At 40.9% G+C, this 21,827-nt stretch overlaps 1 protein-coding gene across 1 annotated transcript in view; it reads left to right on the forward strand.

The window, feature by feature from the left end:
• Positions 1 to 20,463, forward strand: part of KCNK17 (potassium two pore domain channel subfamily K member 17) — a 44,201-nt gene extending 23,738 nt beyond the window's left edge. Inside the window, exons 3-5 of the mRNA XM_089529445.1 lie at positions 8,900 to 9,066; positions 17,609 to 17,777; positions 19,630 to 20,463. Coding sequence (XP_089385571.1) covers positions 8,900 to 9,066; positions 17,609 to 17,777; positions 19,630 to 19,892 — 599 coding nt within the window. The 3' untranslated portion in view covers positions 19,893 to 20,463. The remainder of the gene's footprint in view (positions 1 to 8,899; positions 9,067 to 17,608; positions 17,778 to 19,629) is intronic.
• The last annotated feature ends 1,364 nt before the right edge of the window (positions 20,464 to 21,827 follow it).

Here is a 21,827-nt window from a genome sequence, read left to right on the forward strand (position 1 = left end):
GTCTCAGTTTTGGGAGAAAGGCAAGAACAACATTAACAACAATACAGTAATAACTCTAATCCGACTCCTGTTTCTTGAAGGATACCTTCAAGTGTAAATCTCTGAGCTAGTTCTTCCCTATGGGCCAAGCAAAGCCCTTTCATGTGTGCCAGGCATTTCCCAGTTCATGCAGAAGTGTGCAACATCAGTAGAGGCTGCCCCTTCAGTCATATCTGGAAAACTGATCTTTACAAGATTCCATTCAAATAAGCATTTGGGTGGATTAAATAGAACAGTGTAATAACAGTTTCCAAATCTACCTCCATGGATCCCAGCATTCTCACGTTGCGAACTGCACATAGAAATTTGATGTGAATCCAAGCAGAGATACAATGCATTGATTTGTGTGGAATATGTAGGCAGATATCCATGTGTATCCCATGGAAAGCAATGCATAGAGGTAAAAGCATAAGCACTGAAATGTGCATCTGATTCAGGAACCAGTGGTTTCTAATCCTTTAGTTTTCCAGTCCACACATACATCTGATGATTGACCAGCTTTATTGTTACTTTAGCTCCCTAATTTTTCCCTCCTGAAAGGGCGGATTGTTTTGCTTTATATGGAAAGTATATGTGGATTTGCATTCCCAGGTAGATGTCCTACTAGCTGGATTGAAATTAATAAAATTAAGTAACTTGGGAGGAGAATTGTAAAAAGAAGGGGGAGAAAGTCCCCTTCTTTGCCCTGCTTTGCCAGATAAATAAATATTTTTAATTATAGAAGATATATTCCTGTATGCCAGAATGCAGGTATACTATTCATAATTTAAAAGGGAGTGATACTCTTAAAAGGTATATAATATACAACATAATATACAAACTGCTTCCCCCCCCCCCCCCCGGATCTGTCAGACTCAGCACAGTTTCATTTCTTGCCACAAGATGGCACTGCAAGGTTCATGATAAGGTTTTAATATTGGGTAATTTGCATTCCAAGAAACTAGAGGCAACATGCAGCATTGTTTCTATAGTGCCATGAACTTTTCATACAGAAGAATTTGGTTTAGGGAAATGAGATATTACCTACTATGTGCATGGCTAACATAAGACTGAAATGACTTTTGTTTGCTTCCATTCACATTTGAAATCTGGAGGATAGTGGGAAATTATTTAAATTTGTCTGAAATAATTAGAAACTATTGAATTGGTACCATTAAAAAGGAGCATAGAGCAAGGTAATACATCAAATACGAAGCTGCCAGATTAATTGAGAACAAAACATGCTTATCTTGATATCTTGTGTCTTTCTGGACTTTTTGGGAGTGGAGGAAGGAGGAAGAACACACTTTCTGTAATCTCAGAGTTCTGTGAAATTCAGAAGTACTTTCCCCACTGGAGCTCTTCTACAGTTGGTAATAATAATAATAATAATAATAATAATAATTGTTTTATTTATATATCGTTATTCCAAAGATCATAGCAGTGAACAGCAAGTAAGCTAATTAGCAAGTAAGCAAGTAATGCTCCCATCTGCCTGTTTATCCCTCTACCAATTCATATGTAGTCACCCTTACCCACTCACTAACCTACCCACGCACCAAGTTAGTGGAAAACTGCAAATAAGGAAACCCAGCAAAAATTATGGACTGGTTCAAAGCTATTCCTTGCTTTCTGCAGACTTTGGCCAGTAGTGTGCTGACAGGAATGAAAGAAAGTAATGCTTTTTAGAAAACTCTTTTTAACAAATGGACTGTCAGTAGAGGAATGTAAAACTTCACTTGATTCGTTTTTGCTTGCAAGAAGAAGTAATTTTAGAAGTTTTTGACATCCTAGAAGAGTGTATGCGAGCTTTTCCACTTTTCCCCAAAGAAACCAGATTTTTAAAATAATAAATCAAGGTGTTTTGAGCAAAATTCACTGTGTTTTGTTGCTTTTCCTGCACAATTTTCACCAGAATAAAGGGGTTTTGTATGATGAACTTTTTACCAAAAAGTCCCTGAATGCAAAAGAAATCATACAGTAGTTGACCCTTTTCTCAAGAGATGGATTTATGTGTGAAGCAGAAGATGTGCAAGTATTCTTTGCAGCCTAACTGCCAATATAATTGCCCTTCCCTGAAATGTACACATGTACCCTGTGATGCTCTATGGGCCTGTCATTAATCTGAATGCAATGACTCAAAACAGTTCCATGTACTTTGCTTTAATAAACATCTTTGGTATTTGATACCACAATATTTCTGATTTCTATTATGGGTGTGAAAGCTGGACAGTGAAGAAAGCAGACAAAAAGAAAATCATCTCATTTGAAGCATGGTGTTGGAAAAGCACTATAGATGGCATAGGCTGTTAAAAAGACAAATGAATTGATCTTAGAAAAAAAGTATATCTCACTAGAAGTGAAGATGACTAAACTGAGGCTGTCGTACTTTGGACATACCCTGAGATGATGTGATTCATTCAAAAAGATAGTAATGCTTGGTGAAGTGGAATGCAGTAGGAAAAGAGGGATACCACCCTACAAGTATATTAATTCAACCATGACCCTGAGTTTGTCACTCCTGAGTAAGGCAGCTGATGTCCAGGGACATTGGAGGTCTCTCAGTCATAGGATCATCAAAAGCCAAAGCCGACTTAATTGCAAATAACAACAAATTATTAACTTGGAGTTGAGGCTGAAAGCTACCTGCTTTAACCTCCCCCCCCCCCCCCAGTGAGATTATATACGTATGTTTACACAGGTATCAACAACAGTACTGCTTTACAGACATAGGATGTTAAAGTCAGTGACCTTTGTGTGGCTATATTCACTAACTGCTAGTTTGCATGTTTACTTTCTGTTTGGTCACTTTTTGACACCTACTCTTTTCCTGCTGGGAAAACAGACAGAAGTGGGCAAGGATGACAAGGTAGAAGCTCCTCATGGCTCTTCAGGTTGTGTGGCTATGGACAGGCTACAGAGTTTTTAAAAAAGTACACGTAGCCCATTAAATGACCTACACTCAGCCTGGATTGGATTTGCTCAGATGTTTCAGGACCTTGTTAGAAATACCTAGGAACAACCCTGTTCCCACCCCACCCTATTTTCGTAATCCATTGGACTAAAGTAATATATAAGTAACAAAGCACCTGCCAAAGCTAATGTTAAATCTTTATTGATTTTTAACATGGGAAAAATGAATTCTCAGGGTGGTTTGTGATGTATTTATGAAGCGGTCACTTTGACCTATTGCAGATTCCAGTTTGTCTGCATAAGTCCATCATTCTTTTCTCTCAGAACCATGTAATACCCTGAGTTTACTTTATAAAAGAACAAACTCTGAAAACAAAGAGGCTGGAATTCCATATGAGTAGAATTCTTCTCAGGTGGCATGAGAACAGGTTCTCTTGAGTAAATATATTCCTTCAAACAGATACCAAGTACTCTCTCTCTCTCAAGTCATGCTGTGCCTAATATATTTTACCTGAATACAACATATTGCCCCATAATTTTAACCAGAGCTTGGAAAAGTTACTTTTCTGGACTTCATTACTACACGAGAAAAAGTCAGCGGATGTTCAAATATGGCTCTCTCAGATGATATAGTAGTATTGGGTCAGTATTAGGTTGCAGCCACAATGGCTACTATGCTTACTGAGAAGAAAGAAGGCTATTTTATTACTGTGAATACAAAATTCACTTATAAATCCGGGGCTGTGTCCTTCTTGTTCAAAGCACATAATCCCCATGATTGTTGGCAATGCCAGTTGGTGGTTTTAATGAGTGGAGCACTGAATGCACTCTGTATTTTAGTGTGAACTTGGAATGAGCTGTCCAAGCTGGTGAAACTGTTTTGACAGTAGGGTTCAGGACTTAGGACAGTTCCTTTGAACCCTAGACTAAAACCCAGAGCACATTCATTGTCCCAGTGACATCAGAACCACCAACTCCCATCTGTCAGTGGAGAGCAGATTTCTCCTTCATCACCACAATCCAAGACATTGAGACTTTAACATTAAGGATGTATGAAGGGTATTTTGGAGGTGTTGGTCTTTTGTCTGCTATCTCCCCTTGTTTTCTCTGTTTGGTTTGTTTGTTTGTTTTCAACACTTTGCTCAGTGAAGAGATGTTACTACACAATTCATTTGGTTGACATAAAAAAAAAGAAAAAATTATGCTCTAATATGGAGTTTGGATTTCTGATTTCCTTAAACTTTTCTTTCCCAGTGAAAAGGAAAATGGGTTGTGCAGTTCCAGGGGTCATTGTAGTTTTTGCATATACTGTGGAGCTGTTTCAGGGGGTCCGTGAGGATGTGGGAATTTTAGTATCCTAAGAATGTCCCTTGAGCATCTCCTGTTTTCTACTCTCTGACATGCATGTTTCAATGTCAGAGGAGTAGGTGCTGACCACTTCTCATGGAGAAAGATTGTAGGATCAGGTCTCACACTCACTCTTAGAAAGTGAGATTTAAAAAAAAAAACATTTCCCTTGAACCACATTGCATTTATGAAAATTGTCATAGATGCCATTTGCAAAGCAGTGTTGATAGTAGAAGAAAATTCCTGACTCTGGTGAGCTGATTAACACATGTAGGTGGCATTCAGTTCTTTAGTTTCAGCTACAGTAGACTCATTCAATCAGTTTTGGGATGGTTAGTGAACACATACATAAATGAAATGGATACATTGGGTCTACTCTAGTCAAGATTAAGATAGGTTTTAGATCCTAGTACTCCCAAAAAGGGGAGCCACATGGTGTAGTGGTTTGAGCATTGGACTATGATTCTGGATACCAGGATTCAAATCCCCATTCTGCCATGGAAACTCAGTAGGTGATTTGAGCAAGCCACCCTGTCTCAGCCTCTGACAAAAACCAAGAGCAAATTCACTCTGAACAAATGTTTCCAACAAGAAGACCCCACTGTTTTTGTGTGCCATAGGATTGCCATAAGTTGGAAATGACTTGAAGGCACACAACAATAAAACCCCTAGTACAGTATCACTTAGGTGTTTATCACATGGAGCTTTTTGGAGATTTTACAGCTCAGATCCGGGGTGATTGTGGGTCCAGTGATGTGGATTCACGTCATAACGTGAATGTGTTATCAGACAAGATTCCTTCCTATGGGCTCTCCTTCCGTGGGGCTTCCTCAGTGATTCCAAAGTGACCTCCCATTTTGGTGAAATCAGAAAAAAAGTGAATTCACAGAATTCGCTTTCAAGCTCACTTCGATTTCACTTTGAATTGGTCTGGTGTGAAAGATCACTCCGATGTCGCCCCCCTTGGCCCCCTGCGTCCTGCTCCTTCATCCCCCTCCTCCTCCTTCATGCCATCTCGTCCTCTCTGCCACCCTGCTACCCATCCCATCATCCCCTGCCTGCTCCTTGAGCCCGATCCTGGCTCCAGTGATCCCTGAGACCTATCCCATCATCCCCTGCCTGCTCCTTGAGCCCGATCCTGGCTCCAGTGACCCCTACAACCTATCCCATCATCCCCTGATTGCTCCCTCAGCCCGATGAAGGATGACAGCTAAGGAGGGGGCAGGGAAGGAGGACAGCGTCCAGAGCCCCACTGAGCATGCACAAGGGTCCCAATTCCAATCGCTGAATCCACATGGTATGGACCGGTGTGGTAATACAATGTGCACTCACTCTGCTTTGCGTGAATCTGCATCACATGACTTGCCTTGGATTCGATTCCCCCTTGATTCAGAAGGGCAACGGAAGGGCAACCAGGTGTGATAAAACATTCACGTTACGACGTGAATTTGCATGGCTGAACCAGGAGTCACCCCGGATCTGAGCTGCAAAAAGCCCCGTGTGATAAACCTCTTAGACTTCTTCGTAACATGTTTCATTTACAGTGCTATAGAAATAAACTATAATAATAATGTTTCAGTGACTTCAGAGTCGCCACCAGGGTCAATTTATATATCTACAGTATATGCATCCCAGAATTTCCACTTCAGCATGCTCCTCTTCACCAAGATAAAAGTAAAAAAATATTCATCTTGGCAGTCACCAGCTACCCTCAGTGCTAAGGGCCATTCTCATATTTTTTAAAAATAATTCCAGATTAGACCATTAGTTTTGCACAAATTGGTTCCATGACTCATAATTGCCACTTCAGATCCTTGCCTCATCCTCTAAAGACCAGATATATCAAGAAAAGGTCTAGCCTTTCAGTGTCACTGTAATCTCTGGTCTGATTGCCTGATGAAAGTGGTCGCTGAAGTGCCATCTGGTTAAATTGATCTGTGCTGAGAGATTTTGTGAATATCTACTATACATTGTCCTGAGGTTGCTTTTAATGTTTTTGCCTTTCAGTAGACTGTTCCCTTTCTCCACACACTCCTATTTTAGAACTCCTTCTGTTTGTGTATTGTGGGTTGATGTCATAAGTTGTGTTTTTAGTGCAGGGCTTGCCATTTTCACCCCTTGTGCTAACAAATGCATGTGCCAATATAAACTAAGCTGATCAAAGAAAACCATACTTGTGGTATAGTAGCACAAACCTTCCGGATTTTGCTCTGTGGCACCCATTTAATGTTCTTTCAAGATGCTGACATTGAATCAGACTTGACTGACATGTTCAGCTGATTAGTTTTAAAAAATGAGGGCTTGGTGGTACTGTGGACTGCATTGTTTCAGTGTGCTTAAATAGGTGGAAGGCTACATTTAAAAAAAAAACCCTCCTGAATTTTTAAAAAGCTTCCCTACACATGCTCGTCTAGCATTCGGACAAGAGGTTAGAATACTGTGCTTATTTTCAATGGACAGTGAGGTTTTGATATAGGGAAGCATTCATGTAAATCTTCTCCCTATTCTAAACTGGTGTAAACCCAGAGAAAATGAACCATCCACGCTGATACACAGGTTGTTCCGACCTCTGTGTCCAGACTCCAGCCATACTATGGCTAGTCTTAACTGTATTTAATGGAAATAAACCAAATCCAAGCCATCATTTGTAAAGCTGGCTTATTTCCTGTGATCCTGGTTTTGATTAACCATAGTTTAAGATTCAGATGTAAGGCTAAATGGTGGTAATCTAAAACAAAAACAGAAGTTTGTAAACAGCTCACAGCTACAGCAGACCTAGAATGAATGAAAGGCATTCTGAGGCATAGTGAAAAATCAGTTCTCCTTTGTATAAATCAGGCCAGTTTGTTCAGCTGCCACAAATTCACACAAATCGAGGCTTTGTGTTTTAAATTTGGCCCAGTCTTAGAGATGTGTCAAGAGCTAGAGAGAATGTACATATTTGAAATGGAGTAGGTATTCTTACTGGATTTTAGAGTTTTACCTTGAATTAACTACTGCTTTTAATTGCTGATTTTATTGTTACTCATTTTGTTTTATTTAATAGTATTTAAAATACTACTTTGCTGTTTGCATTTTTGTTGCAAAATACAGAAGTTTAAATTGAAATATTTTGCACATGAGTCTTGAATTTGATCACCTAGTCCAGGGGTAGGCAACCTTTTTGAGTCGGGGGCCGGGTTGCTGTCCCTCAGACAACTGGGGGGCCGAAGCCAAAAAATAAATAATTAATTTTAAAAATAAATAAATAAATAAATAAATAAATGACAAATGTAGGACAAAATTTTCAAATGGAGGACACTTTTAAAAAATGGAGGACATGCAAAAAAATTGCTGATTTTTAAAAAAATGTTAATATAAATGTATGTTTTGGAGGCTTCTATAGACAATTGCCCCCCTTGCCTGCCGCTTGTCCTCCCTTGCCTACCTCCTCCTAATAGGCCAAAGGCCCCATGCCCTCACGCGAGAGGCCAAAGGCTCTGGTGGCAATCAGCAGCAGGACCGGGCTGGGGCCGGTCCCAAGGCCTTGCCGGGCCGCATCCGGCCCGCGGGCCGCAGGTTGCCTACCCCTGACCTAGTCATAAGTCCTTTTAGTGGGATTTGATTTTCAAGTGTATGTTGCTTAGCATTCATCTTTTCTTTATGTTCATAATATTATTTGCTTGAGTATAGCCAATATAATAATAATAATAATAATAATATAATTTATTTATATTTCCCGCCTCTCCCTACGGATTACAGGTGGGATAACAACTGAATAAAATACAATTGACCATACAATACGAAATAAATATTAAGCACAATAATAAATCACCCAAAATAACCCTCATAGTACAATAAGAAAATTAAAATATGGTCATAGCTAGTGGACATGCAGTATGTACAGCAGGAGTGGGAGCTGTACAGCTCTTCACATACTTTAGATTGCAAATCCCAGCATCTTTGGTCAGCATAGCCAGTGGTGAGCAGTGCCGGGAATCAGTAGCTCAAATACAATGTGGCTGTTCCTAGATTTCAAACGTCCTCACCCTGCCTTTCATTTCTGCAATATTGTACAGGATTTCCAGAATGTCTCCTCTCTTTCTTCAGGAGTCTGGTAATCCTTTGACAATTGGTCTGTTGAGATATTTTGGCTTCTTAGTTACTATCTTATCTCTGGTTTGATGGGCAAACACCCTATTTAGCAGAGGTTCTCTGGCAGGAGTATGCAAGTTCCATAGGAGTGCCTCAAGGATTGAATTTGGTGAGTGAATTTCTTGTCCCAAGCCCCCAACCTTTGGCCTTCTCTTAAGGTAACACTGAAGCGTATTCATATTATTTCAACCTAAATGTGGCCAATTTTGTGAAACTTTGTTGTTGTTGTGTGCCTTCAAGTCATTTCTTAATTATGGCAATCTAAGGTTTTCACAGGGTTTTCTTGGCAAGATTTTTCAGAGTGGTTTGCATTTGTCCTTTTCTGAGGCTGAGAGTGTGACTTGCCCAAAGCTATCCAGTGAATTTCCATGGCCAAGCAGAAATTCAAACTATGGCCTCCAGAAATTTACTTACTTACTCCAATGTTCAAGCCACTACAACATGCTGGGTATCCTTGTGAAACTAATCATTGCCTTTTCCCTTCCAGGCTATGGTAATTTGAGTCCCAGCACAGGAGTTGCCCAAGTCCTCTGCATCTTCTTTGCACTCTTTGGGATCCCCTTAAACCTCATACTCCTGAACAGAATAGGACAACTGATGCTTTCCGGTGTTCATCTCTGTGCTTTCCGCCTGCGTGAGAGGTTCCATTGGCAGGTAAGCAGTCTGTGTCAGAATAGCACACACAGATAAAAGTGGAACTGTTTTATCTGCTTTTACTTATTGCAAACCCTTCAGCCAGTCCTGTGTTGTAAGAATAGTAGTCTGAATTGGCAGGTTATTTGTGCTTCTAACGCATAGCTTCTTTTATCACAATTCTGCTCCCAGTCATAGGTATAACAGTTTCTCTTTCTCTGCTTTGAAAGCACAGTCCTAAGCAAGTTTTCTCAGAAGTAAATCCCACTGAGGCTTACTTAGTTACTTGAATTGTAACTCTAAGAACATTTTTATTGTGGCACAGAGTGGCACCAAACTGAGCATCCCTGAAAACAAAGCCCAGGCTTGTTTCAAAACATCCCTTTAATCAGCGTGAATGCCCCTTTAACTGCCTTTGCTAGTGTTCTAGTACTGTGATTCATGGCAAATAAACTCTCAAATCTAGCATTCCCTTTTTCTTTTCCTACCTCTGAACACCCATAGCACCTATATCTTCTTCTGCTAACCATTTTTCTATCTCTGGCTCATTCTGTGTGTGATTTCATTCTCCAGTGGTATCAATCCCACATTGATGTCTTATTGGTGTAATAAGCAAGAGTAGCAAGGAGCAAGAATAGGGATAGTGCCCTACAGTATCTACTGTATGAATCGAAAATCACTACTAATACTATGCCAATATATTATGGCAACAAAAAGGAAGAACAAGAGACCTCTTCCACAAAGTCCAAGAAATCAAAGGGCAATTTAAACCAAGAGTGAGTAGGCTCTGCAACCAGCAGGAGAACACATTGCATGTAGAAATTTTTAAAAAATTGAAAAAAATACGCTGAAGAAATATATAAAAGAGATGATGGGATGACAGATTGATTCAAGCAAGAACTATATGAAGTGAACCTACAATTTTAGAAAGTAAAATAGAAACTGTACTCAGGGAAAAATAAATTACCAGTAACAGATGGCATACAAGTAGAGTTGCTTTGAGCTACAGAGACAGAATTTACTCAAATTCTAACTGAAATATGTCAACAAATATGAAAGATAGTGGCCCACAGATTGGAAATGTTTAATATATATTCCAGTCCACAAGAAATGGTACACCAGAGATTGCAGTAACCACAGGATCATTGCATTACTCTCCCATGCAAACAAAGTGATGCTCAAAATTCTACAACAAAGATTGCAACACATATTGCAAACATACATTGGATAATGGAGCACACAGGAGAATTTGAGAAGAAAATAAGTCTGTGCTTTATAGATTGTAGCAAAGCCTCTATAGATTATAGCAAATTCTTTGGTCATGAAAAACTATGGATTGCTCTTAAAGAAGTGGGTATGCCTCAGCATTTGACTGTCCTGATGTATAATGTGTAAAGACAAGAGGCTAGTGTCAAGACATAATGTTGAGAAGCCCAGGTGGCGCAGTGGGAGCCCTGGTGGTGGAGTGGTTAAATGCCTGTACTGCAGCCACTCACTCACAAACCATAAGTTTTCGAATTCAATACCAGTGAAAAGGCTCAAGCTCGACTCAGGCTTGCATTCTTCCGAGGTTGCTAAAATGAATACCCAGCTTGTTGGGGGCAACTAGCTTAACCTTTGTAAACCGCTTAGGGAGTGCTTAAGTGCACTGATAAGCCATATAGAAAATTACTTGCTATTGCTATTGCTACTGGAGAAACAGAATGGTCTCCAGTTGACAAGGGGATCTGGCAAGGCTGCATTTTATCACTCTATCTGTTTAATTTATAAGATAAACATATACCTAAAGCAGGATTAGACTTGATGGAGAGTCAAGAAAATTGAAGAAGAAACATCAACAATTTAAGATATGCAGGTGATACTATGCTATTAGCAGAAAATAGCAAAGAATTGGAACAATTACTGAATAAAGTCAAGGAAGAAATTGCAAAGGTAGGTTTACAGTTGAAAATTAAGAAAACAAAAATAATGACCACAGATAATTTACATCACTTTAAAGTACAGTGTGCCCTTGCTTTATGTGGGGGATCTGTTCCGGACTCCCCCACGTAAAGCAAATTACGCATATGCTCGAGCCCCATTTAAATGAATGGGGCTTGTGCATATGGTGGCATGGCGGCGCATGCGCGCCATGGGTTCACCGCCCCTTCCCCCCGCACATCCCCAGTAAATGATGAAGATATTGAAATAGTTTTAAAAGTTCATACCTTAGCTCTATCATTAATCAGAATGAAGACTTCAGTAAATAAATCAGAAGACTAGAATTTGGAAGAGCAGCTGTAGCGGGACTAGACAAGATCCTGATGTGACAAGATATATCATTGAATACTAAAGTTAGAATTGTCCATTTCTAGTTTCTGTGTATGGTTGTGAAAGCTGGACACTGAAGAAAGCTGATAGGGAAAAAATCAGCTTATTTGAAATGTGCTGGCCAAGAATTCTATGGATACCACAGACTGCTAAAAAGATGAACAAATGGGTCATAAAGCAAATCAAGCCTAAACACTCAGCAGAAACTAGGATGACTAAACTGAGACTGTCATACTTTGACCATATCATGAGAAGACATGACTCACTAGAAAACACAATAATGCTTGGTAAAGCAGAAGGCAGTAGGAAACAAAGGAAGACCCCATTACAGATGAATAGACTCAATCAAAGTAGCTATAGCCCTGAGTCTGCAAGGACTTGAGCTTGACAGTTGCTGAACAAGGCTCTTGGAGGTCTCATTCATAGGCTGCCATAAGTCAAAATCGGCTTGACGGCAGGTAACAACAAAATATTTCAACACTAATAATGCATTAGTATAAATTAAATCCTCTCACTCACAGTGTTTCCATGTCCTTTTTAAAAATATGAGCCATAGCTGTAAAAAGGGGAAAGGGTGCTTCCCAGGCTTCCCAGCTGCCCCTGCCTCCCAGAAATTCCACTACAGACAAGGGCAACTTGAAGTTTTACAGTTATTTTCAAGCACACATGAGAGCTGTTCTAGGAATAGTGACATAGAAATTGAAGGACAGAATGAATAAAATGAAAAGTACAATGGACAGCAGCAAAAGTTCATGTTTGAATTCCTTTTCACCCTTGCAACTTCAATGAGGTTCACAATTTGATCCCGGAATTTTTAGTCAATTACTCAAATAACAAAATACTGATGAAACTTCAGGAAGCTGTAGAAGGAATCTGGGGGAAAGAGCACATCTTATTCCATCAGCATTGGGCCCCTAATCAGTGAGAGGCTTGGAATAATTGCAACAATTGATGCATTGATAATCTGGCCCTGTTTAGATGATTTAATATTATGACTTCTTTCCTTAGGCATTTCTCATTCTGCTACCTGCTGATTATTTGATATATTAGCAAGATTTTTTGTGTTGTTGTTTTGTTTTGTTTTTTAAAATAAAGTCAGGCAGTCATTTTTAATGACAAAAACCACACACACACAAAAAGCAAAAACAAAACCCTAGCTCAGTTTTCAGGCATCCAGTAGTGAGCAGCACTTGAACGGCTTAAGGGAGAACGTTATCAGGTTGATTTCTCTAGTGGAGCTTTTCAGGAATTCAGGAAGGCCATAAAGCACAGGAGAATGGTACACAAGTTGGAAAAGAAAAAGCACATTTGTCCATGCACACACAGCCCTAAGCTACCTCTTTACAATAATGTAAGCATGAAAGCCTCACAATTTACCCGAAAATGTCACTTCCCCTTCCCGCAATTTATGAATGTAATTTCTTTTTTTTTGCCTCCATCATCAAAGGGTCAGAATTAAGTAGGCAGGAAAATGTTGGCATAAAATTACTTGAAGCAGTATGAGGGAAATATCACAAAGCATGGGGAAATTCATTCCTGTTTTAAGGAGAAAAAAACTTATGCAAGGGAATCTAAAATAAAACAAAATAGCAATGTGAGGACTGATCATGGTGGAGTGGCCACAGAATGCTAAGTATTGCTGCAGTAGAGAGTATAAAACCAGGAAGACTAGACTAGAATATTCTAAACAGGGCACTCGATACATGTTCTTACAGGTTCTACTAGTAAATAACAGTAGATTTTCTTCTTAATCCTCTGTATACTGTTACTGTATGTAAGTGCTAAAAGGCACTTTGTACTTTCTGCTAAGATGGTTCTAGGTTTCCTTAATCAAAATCCATTTATACATTAAAAAAATGAAAGGACTCATTACTCTATTCTGGACAGTGATTTCTTTGGGTAGTCTAGATTATTCCACATTCCTTACAATTCTGCAACACCAAAAACAGGGCAATGTAAACTCTGTCTTCCCTGAATATTTTCTTCTTTTTTATAGTTTAACTATAGATCTTGATAGGGAGCCAGTGTGGTGTAGTGGTTTGAGTGTTAGACTATGACTTTGGAGATCAGGGCTTGATTCTCGACTCAGCCATGAAACCCACTGGATGAACTTGGGCAAGTCACATTCTCTCAGCCTCATTGGAAGGCAATGGCAAAGCTCCTCTGAAAAAATCTTGCCAAGAAAACCTCATCATAGGTTTGTCTTGGGGTCACCATAACCTGGAAACAACTTGAAGGCACACAACAACAACATAATTGTTGATATATGGGAATTGATTTTCTATTGGGAGATCACCAGAACTGATAGGAAATGCTGGTAGCATTTGCTGATGCTTGGAAATAAAAAAGCGGCTTCTAAGACTCACAGCAGCTGAGGGATCTTTTAATTCCTTATCCTTTGCTCATAGCTACCATTCTATGTCCCCTTCTACTCCTTTGTGCTTCCCCACATACACTTTAGGCTACACTGCCACTTCCTCCAAAGCTCATTGTCAGATTTAATTTTTTGTAACAGAATAAACTGGACAATGTAAACCATACAAAGTGGCAGAAGAAGCACCACAAGCACCAGTCGTAATGGAGGAGGGAGAATGGAGAAGATGAGAGATGCCATTGGTGGGCAAAATGTGGCCCATGGACTGCATGTGGCCTCCCTTGGCAGTCTTGGTGGCCCCTATGCCCCCCTAGTGGTTGCAACTAATTATTGTTATTTGCTCCAGAATCCCCTTGATTAACTTCTAGGTGCTGTGGAGGTATTTCTAGCATGCTTTAAGACCTGATGGACTTCTCCAGATCAAAACAAAGTTTTGCTGACCAAAGGATGGCTAAGATCCTTTCATTTTCCATAGCAAACCTTTCTGCCTCCTACTTCCTATCCCTTTAGTTTGACCTCTTGTAATCTTCACATATGGAAACAGTAGTTGTGTGTTACTGCCTCCCCCCCCCCTCCGGCAAATCCATTGATTCCAATAAGTTACAGGTCTCCTTTCTGCTGCTTTACCATGCTAGGTGTGTGTGATGTGTGCCTTCAAGTCATTTCTGGCTTTTGGCAACCCTAAGACGAACTTACCACAGGGGTTTCTTGGCAAATTTCTTCAGAGGAAGCTTGCCATTGTCACCCTGTGAGTCTGAGAGAATGTGACTTGCCCAAGGTCACCAAATGGCTTTCATGGCCAAGCAGGGATTCAAACCCTGCTCTCCAGAGTCATAGTCCATAGTCCCCTAGCTCTCATGGTACCCTAGTATAATATCCCAACACATCCAGAAGTTGGTCATCCCTTTGTTCAGGTATCTGTTATCTACTTGTTATATGTTGGTGCAGAATTCAGAAATCATGCAGTTCATTTTTAATATATATATATCTCAAAAATGGGACCAGCATGGTAATTTAGAGATGGAAAAGAATTTCCCTGTCCAAAATATGAGAACATTTTGGTCTGCCACTGCATTATAGAACTGAAGAGTGACAGGGCACATGAGTCATATTTTCTGTGTAGGCAACAAAACTTTGGAGTAAAATATATCAGAAGGTGCAAAAGGGAGACTTCACCAAAATCTAATACAAATGGCCAAATGTAGTACCACTATTAGGTCGGTTGTGAGACAACTGTAGCTGTTTCTTGCTCTTGTTTCATTGAAAAAGTTAGTTTATTACCCCCTATCTTTCTCTATGTTTTCGCTGTGTTTTGCTCCTCTCATATTATGTCTGGGCAGGACTCACATTCCTTAAGTTATCAGCTGGCATCTTGCTTACTCCAAGTATTCAGAAAACATGACGCATGTACATAGTCCATTCCCACTCCTTGAAGGAGGCAAGGATGGAGTACAGTTCCTGAAGAGTTGTATAACTTTTCTGCTAGGCTGGAGCACAGCAGGTACATACCGGTTTTTATAGACAAATCTCAGGCTCTGCATGGGTCCACTGATGCTGACAGGAACCTACATGTATTACAACTTACAGTCCCAAAGTTTCACACTCTTAAAATCTGTGTTTATCTCAAACTGGAAAAAATGCCATTGAAAGAACGTGTGTCTGTGTGTCTCTGTGTGTTTATTAAATTTTTTTTTTCTGTAACAGGAGTTTCCAGGCCTAAAAAAGACTTAAAAAAATAGACCACAGAAGAAGTCCACCCAGTTTAAAAGGGGAGGGGGAACCTCAACTGTACATGACCTCTCTATCAAAGAAAGGAAGAAAGCAAAATATAGGGAGAAAATATGCTCCTAAATTGATAATGTTCCTTCTTTTAATCTGTGAGAACTTTCTTTCACCCCCTCATGTGGTAATCTTTCTCATTAGTCATGGGTCTTTTAAATTTGCTTTGAGTAGCAATGAATTTTCCTGGAAGATGGAAGTTCACATTTAAGCTAAGACATGAACTGCTGGGAGAAATGGTATCCAGTTTCTCATTGGTAAATGAGTCACAGGGTGACCAGTCATGGCCAAATCCACAGAACGGAGAAGGATTAAAGGGCTGCTGCAAGACCAGGCAACCTATCCATCAGCCTTCTTCCTCTTCCAGACACCAGCCTTTCCCATCCAAGCCACAGTGTACCACAGTTAGAGGTCAGATATGCTGTGGCAAGGTGTTTATAAAGCAAATAAACTGAGATGACTCAGGCAGATGGTGAGTTCTGCTGAAATCTCCATTTCCAAGGCATCAGATCACTCGTTCTCAGCTTTGGGTTTGGCCTAGAAACCAGAGCTAGCATTGCCAGTGATCAGCTAGTCTGGAATTTGTAGTCCAGCAACATTTGAGGATCCAAGTTTGGGAACCTCTGAATTAGAAGAACCATTCACAGTACCCCTATACACATTTTTTCATGCTTTTAACAGAATCATATGTGTTTTTAGCTTACTTACATTTGTAAAGATCATTAGAAGTACATGACTTTTTAAAGAATGTGAGTTTTGATTCCCCCTCTCTTCACCCCTAATAGTGAGATAAACTTCAGGTGTTATACTGATGGACTAGACTGAAAAGAGATGCAATCCATAGCCATTTAGAGGTGATGGAACTTGAAAAACATACTTTTTTTTTGGCCTACATCTTCCAGAATCCCACAACCAGCATGGCTTGAATCTAGAAAGCCTACTTCTGTCCACAGACTAGTTTGAATCAACATTTCTGCCTTAATAAATCAAAAAGTTTCTTCATTGTTCTTTATGTCCCTCTCAGATGTTAGCTTCAGTGCTACAGACTCAGCAGCTGGACAGATGGGGAGAAAGGGGTGGCGAGATGCTGCCCCTTTCTGCTCCCAACGAAGGCTGCAGCAACCAATCGGCGTGGCCTCTGGGAGCCCTAAAAAGAACCTGCTCCTGGACGCTGCACCATGCATACATAATCTTGGCAGCCCTGTGTGCAGGGGGACAAGCCATGATGGCACCAGCGGCTCATGGTAGGCCTTGAGAGCATGCGAACACTCTGCTCCCTCAAGCCCTAAAATCGGTCCCAGGCCAGCGCATAACGCCAGTCTGTACCAGGCCTCAGTTTCTTAAGTACACTATCCCATTACATCTGGAATGAGAAACTGTGGCTTAATGTAAGTTTACTCAACAAGATAAAATTATAGGTTAATATCCTGGTTAGTACATAAAATTGTAGACATGTGTAAAATTTGTATTGACAGGGCAGAAACAAACTGTACAGATGTGGAGCTATGATATAAAGAGACCAAAATTACAAGACCAAATTCTATATGAGAAAAATGATTCCTCTACACATTAGGAAGAACTTCCTAAGAGCAACAGCTGTTCAACAGTGAAACAGACTGCCTTGAAGGGTGGTGGACTCTTCTTTTTTTTAAGTCTTTAAACATATGTTGGATGACCATCTTTCAGGAATTCTTTAGTTGTGCATTCCTGCATAGCACAGGGTGGGACTAGATGACTTTTATGTTGCCTTCCAACTTGATGATTCTTTGAAACTTGTCATTCAAGAGGAAGAATGCACAGACTTCGCATTCATTCCCAAACCCCATTCCTTGATTGTTTGGCCATTATTTACAAACCCAAGAGCAAGACATTCCCAAGGGTCCATTAAAGTCAGATAGCACACAGTGGTCTTGAATGTAAACTTTCTCTAGTTCAGAATATTGCTTCAGTAGAAATGTATCCCTCTTTTGCAGAGTCACTTCACTTCCAGCATAAGCTTGTCAACACCTATTCACCCAGCGTGTATTCTTACAAGAGAGATGAGAATATATCCATCTGTCTGTTTCCTTGAAGTATTACTGTTTCTTTATATCTTACCAGAAAGGGGCAGCTGTCTTGACACGGACCTGTGCCCTGGTTGCTGGCCTTCTGCTGTTTTTCCTGCTGCCTCCTTTGTTGTTCACTGCCATAGAAGGCTGGACCTATGAAGAGGGATTCTACTATTCTTTCATTACACTTAGCACAATAGGCTTTGGAGATTATGTAATTGGTAAGTACTGGTTAGTACTTGGATTGGTGACCACAATGAAGACCATGTGCTATAGGCTTTATTTCAGAGGAAGGAACAGGCGAAACCACCTCTGAGTATTCCTTGCCTAAGAAAACCCTATGAAATGCATGGGATTACCATAAACCAATAGGCGACTTAAAGGCACTCTCATACACACACACCAGACTTAACATAAGTCGGGGAAAGTTATCTTTTTTGGATTACAATTGTCAGATCCACCTCTGTTGCCATGCTGGCTGGGAAATAGTAATCCCATTTGGGAGAAAACCAGGATATAGATCCAGTCAAATCAATCAACAAAGAAATAGTCTTAAAAAGTAACTTTTCCAAGCTCTGTTTACTAGCCAAGAATTTCTTTCAGTTTTGACAAACTAAGTAGATTCATTTAGCTTGATTGTGTGTGGGTGGGTTCATTTCAGTGTAGCCATTTTGGATGAAAAGTGGCTTTTCAGGTGTAAGTGCAATAATGACAATGAATGTATAGCTGATATGTAAACATTTCCTTCCTCTGCAGTATGAACGGGAAGCAGCAGCACTCCTTGAAGGTGAAGGGCCCTTTGCTTCTGAGGGCTTATGCACTTGTTTGCACAGACTTAGTTTGTGTGAGAGAACTGGTTTTCCCTCACTTTCACAAACAACTTTATTGCCCTGCACCTTATTGCCCTTTAAAGTGAGGGAAAGCTTTTAACTCTTGGGTTGATTTCTTGGGTTGATTAATGATCTAGCAGGAAAGGAAAAGGTTTAAAATGGGAGGTTCTCATGAGAGCTGTTTTTCATCTACTACCCAAATAGAGAGATGAGCTGCCCTTTCCTAATGAACCATACCGAGTTATAAATTGAGAGAGGCATCCATTTGTGGTACATCAGATGGAGCCTGTCATTCGTTCTTATGAGGCAGTAATTTATGGGTGACAAAAAACCAGAAAAACAATGTGGGATATTTCATACAGGCTACTAAGATCATATTAAACTGCGTAATGCACTATTAGTAAATCGTATTTGACTACATAGACAATTCCTGAATATGGGCCTAAATTCAATTATTAATCACAACTACATTAGATCACTGAATCAGTGGGAATTTGGCAACTCATATTTATTTAAGTTCCCTTGATATAATAGATCTATTTTATTTAGAACATTTATTATTATTATTATTATTATTTTATCCAGATTTTCTCCCAAGATTAGGGCCCAAAGCAGTTTACAGTCTAAAAAACACAGTACAATTAAAAACTTACAAAATTGATAATTAAAATGGAATTAAACTATTACAATATTAAAAAGACCATTCATTTAAAAATAGAATACAATGTTAAAAAGATAAAATCATTATTGAAGAAGTCATCTTTGTTGAGGTGGGAATACGTTTGTGGGGGATGGGATATGATGGTTGGGGGGGGGGGAGATATCTTTCCTGTGTGCAGGGCAAATGCATTTCGGCAGGGAAAGGGTATAAAATACAATCCTCCATCTTTACCTGTTGGGCATTTGACTATGTTTTTCTAGATGTGAGTAATGGAATTATTACAGTGTCTGTTCCACTTCCCTTGTTTATAGTTTATTTGTACAACACATCCTTGATGGATGAAATCACCATTCAGTGTGTACTTTGAGTTGTCCTGAGATCTGGGCAAATGTCTCATCCACTCCCAGATTCTCCAGAATGTCTACAGTTCAAGGATGTAAAATTTCTCAATCATCAGACATATCCTAGCCACTGCCTAATTTCTGCTTGCTTTAGCTCATTATAAAATACTTAGTATCAGATTGCTAATTTTGGATTCCTGTCAAGTACATTGTATAAATGGCTTGCATGTTTTTTCCTTAGGTATGAACCCTGAGCGCACATATCCCTCCTGGTATAAGAATGTGGTATCTCTTTGGATTCTCTTTGGCATGGCATGGCTAGCCTTGATCATCAATCTTTGCATCAGCATGCTGGAGAACTTCAGTGACTTCTGCCAGTGCTGCAAAAGGAGGAACAGAGAGATGGAACAAGACTTAGTAAATGCCAACCCAAATATCAGTTTAGGACCTGAAGATAAGAACAATCATAGTGAGAAAGACACCACACTTGTGGGGCCAGAATGAATTGTTATATACTCTTTGTTCCCACTAAAGAGTTTTCACTTTTTCAGGAGAGGAACAGCTGGCTGGAAATTCCATCCTTGGAATGCCATCTTTGACACAAGTAGAGGTTGGCTGAGGACTGCCTTGCACTTATTGCCTTTTCTACACAAAGCTTAATGCAGGGTAGGAGGAATATAAAAACATATGCCATCATGTGTGTAAGCAACCACAGGGTTTATATTGCTGCAAGAGGTAGAGTTGGAAACTAGTTATAACAGCTGCTCATACTGTAGCTCAAGAGCCTGGTATGACTTTGTCTGATCATCATTACCTCCCAACCTGTGGAACACGTATGGAGCTATACACTTGGGCGTGATGTCTAGGGGCTTGGAGCATCTGATGGTGCTCCCATGAAGATGATTACCTAATAAGCTAAGAGCTTAATGGACATTGCTGTGCTTCACACCTTACTGAGTATCTGTTGTTATCAGTATCTAGAAAGGGTTGTTTCTTATTGCACCTTTTTCGATACTTACTCTTCCTCAGCAGCAGCTAACAATAGCCAATGAAATATAGTCAGGGAGTTGAGGAATTAAGAAAGCAATTTATATGTACTGTAATAAAGCACATTTTCATTCTCTTTACAGAATTGTGTTGCTCCAAAAAGTTGCCATCTCTGCTTTTAAGCAATGTAAATTTTTCGTTTTCAAGAGGGGCACTATAAACAAATTTCTAGAGACAAAGTGGATAAAATATAAATTGGATATTTGCATTTAACGTGTGTTTTGAAAAATACAAATAGCTCAGATGACCAGGGTGGGGATGGCGTTTGTGTGGGAAATGTAGCCATTCTTCCTCTACTGCAGTTTTCTAGAAAGTACCCACCCACCTAAGCTGGGAAAGCTACAGGAGGAAATTCCTCATTGGTCCTAAAGCCGTGATGGCGAACCTATGGCACGCGTGCCACGGGTGGCACGCAATGCCATTTCGCCAGGCATGGGGCGACGGAGAAGGCAGAATGGGCACATGTGTGCCCATTCTGCCTCCTCCCTGCCATTTTCAGGCCTCCCACTGTCTCTCTGAGAGAGCGGGAAGCCAGAAAATGGCACCTGGGAGGAGGAGACAGCGGCGCGCGCGCATCTGTCTCCTCTTTCCAGCCACCTTCCCATTCCTCTGTGCGAAAGGGCTCCATGGAGCCCTTTCGCATGGAGGAAAGGGCCGAAGAGAAGGGGGCTGAGATGTGTGCCCAGCCTCCTCCTCCTCGGCTTTCCCCCATTCGCCTTCCCAGGCCCAAGGCTGTGCTGCCTTCGGTTTGGGAAGGCGAGGAGGGAAAGAGAAACGGCCCGTGCCATCTTCTCTTTCCCGTCTTGCCTTCCCAGGCCCAAGGCAGCACTGCCTTCGGTTTGGGAAGGTGAGGAGGGAAGGAGAAACGGCCCGTGCCATCTTCTCCTTCCCTTCTCGCCTTCCCAGGCCCAAGGCAGCGCTGCCTTCGGTTTGGGAAGGCGAGGAGGGAAAGAGAAACGGCTCATGCCATCTTCTCCTTCCTTTCTCGCCTTCCCAGGCCCAAGGCAGCGCTGCCTTCGGTTTGGGAAGGAGGGAAGGAGAAACGGCTCGTGGAAAGGGTGGGGGGAGAAGCTGGCTTCTTCCTCCTCCCGCCCATGGGGCTTCGCCAGGCCAGAGGCATCCTTCGGAGGACACCTCCAGCCTGGGGCAGCCCCGGGGACAGGAGCAGGGCCTGCGGACCCTTTGCTCCTTTCCCCCACGGGCCCTTACTGGTCCCCAGCTGTCTCTGAGAGACAGCTGGAGGCCAAGGGAAGGGTAGGAGAAGCAGGCGTGAGCCTGTCACTCCTCCCCCAATTTTCCCTGACTTCCAGCTGTCTCTCAAAGACAGCTGGAGGCCGGGAAAGGGTGCAGGGAAAGCCCCGCCCCTGGAGGGTGGAAGGCCCCCCCTCGGAG

This window comes from Sceloporus occidentalis, unplaced genomic scaffold (assembly GCF_023333645.1).
Source record: "Sceloporus occidentalis isolate IW3139 unplaced genomic scaffold, rSceOcc1.0.p SCAF_6, whole genome shotgun sequence".
Lineage (NCBI taxonomy): Eukaryota > Metazoa > Chordata > Lepidosauria > Squamata > Phrynosomatidae > Sceloporus > Sceloporus occidentalis.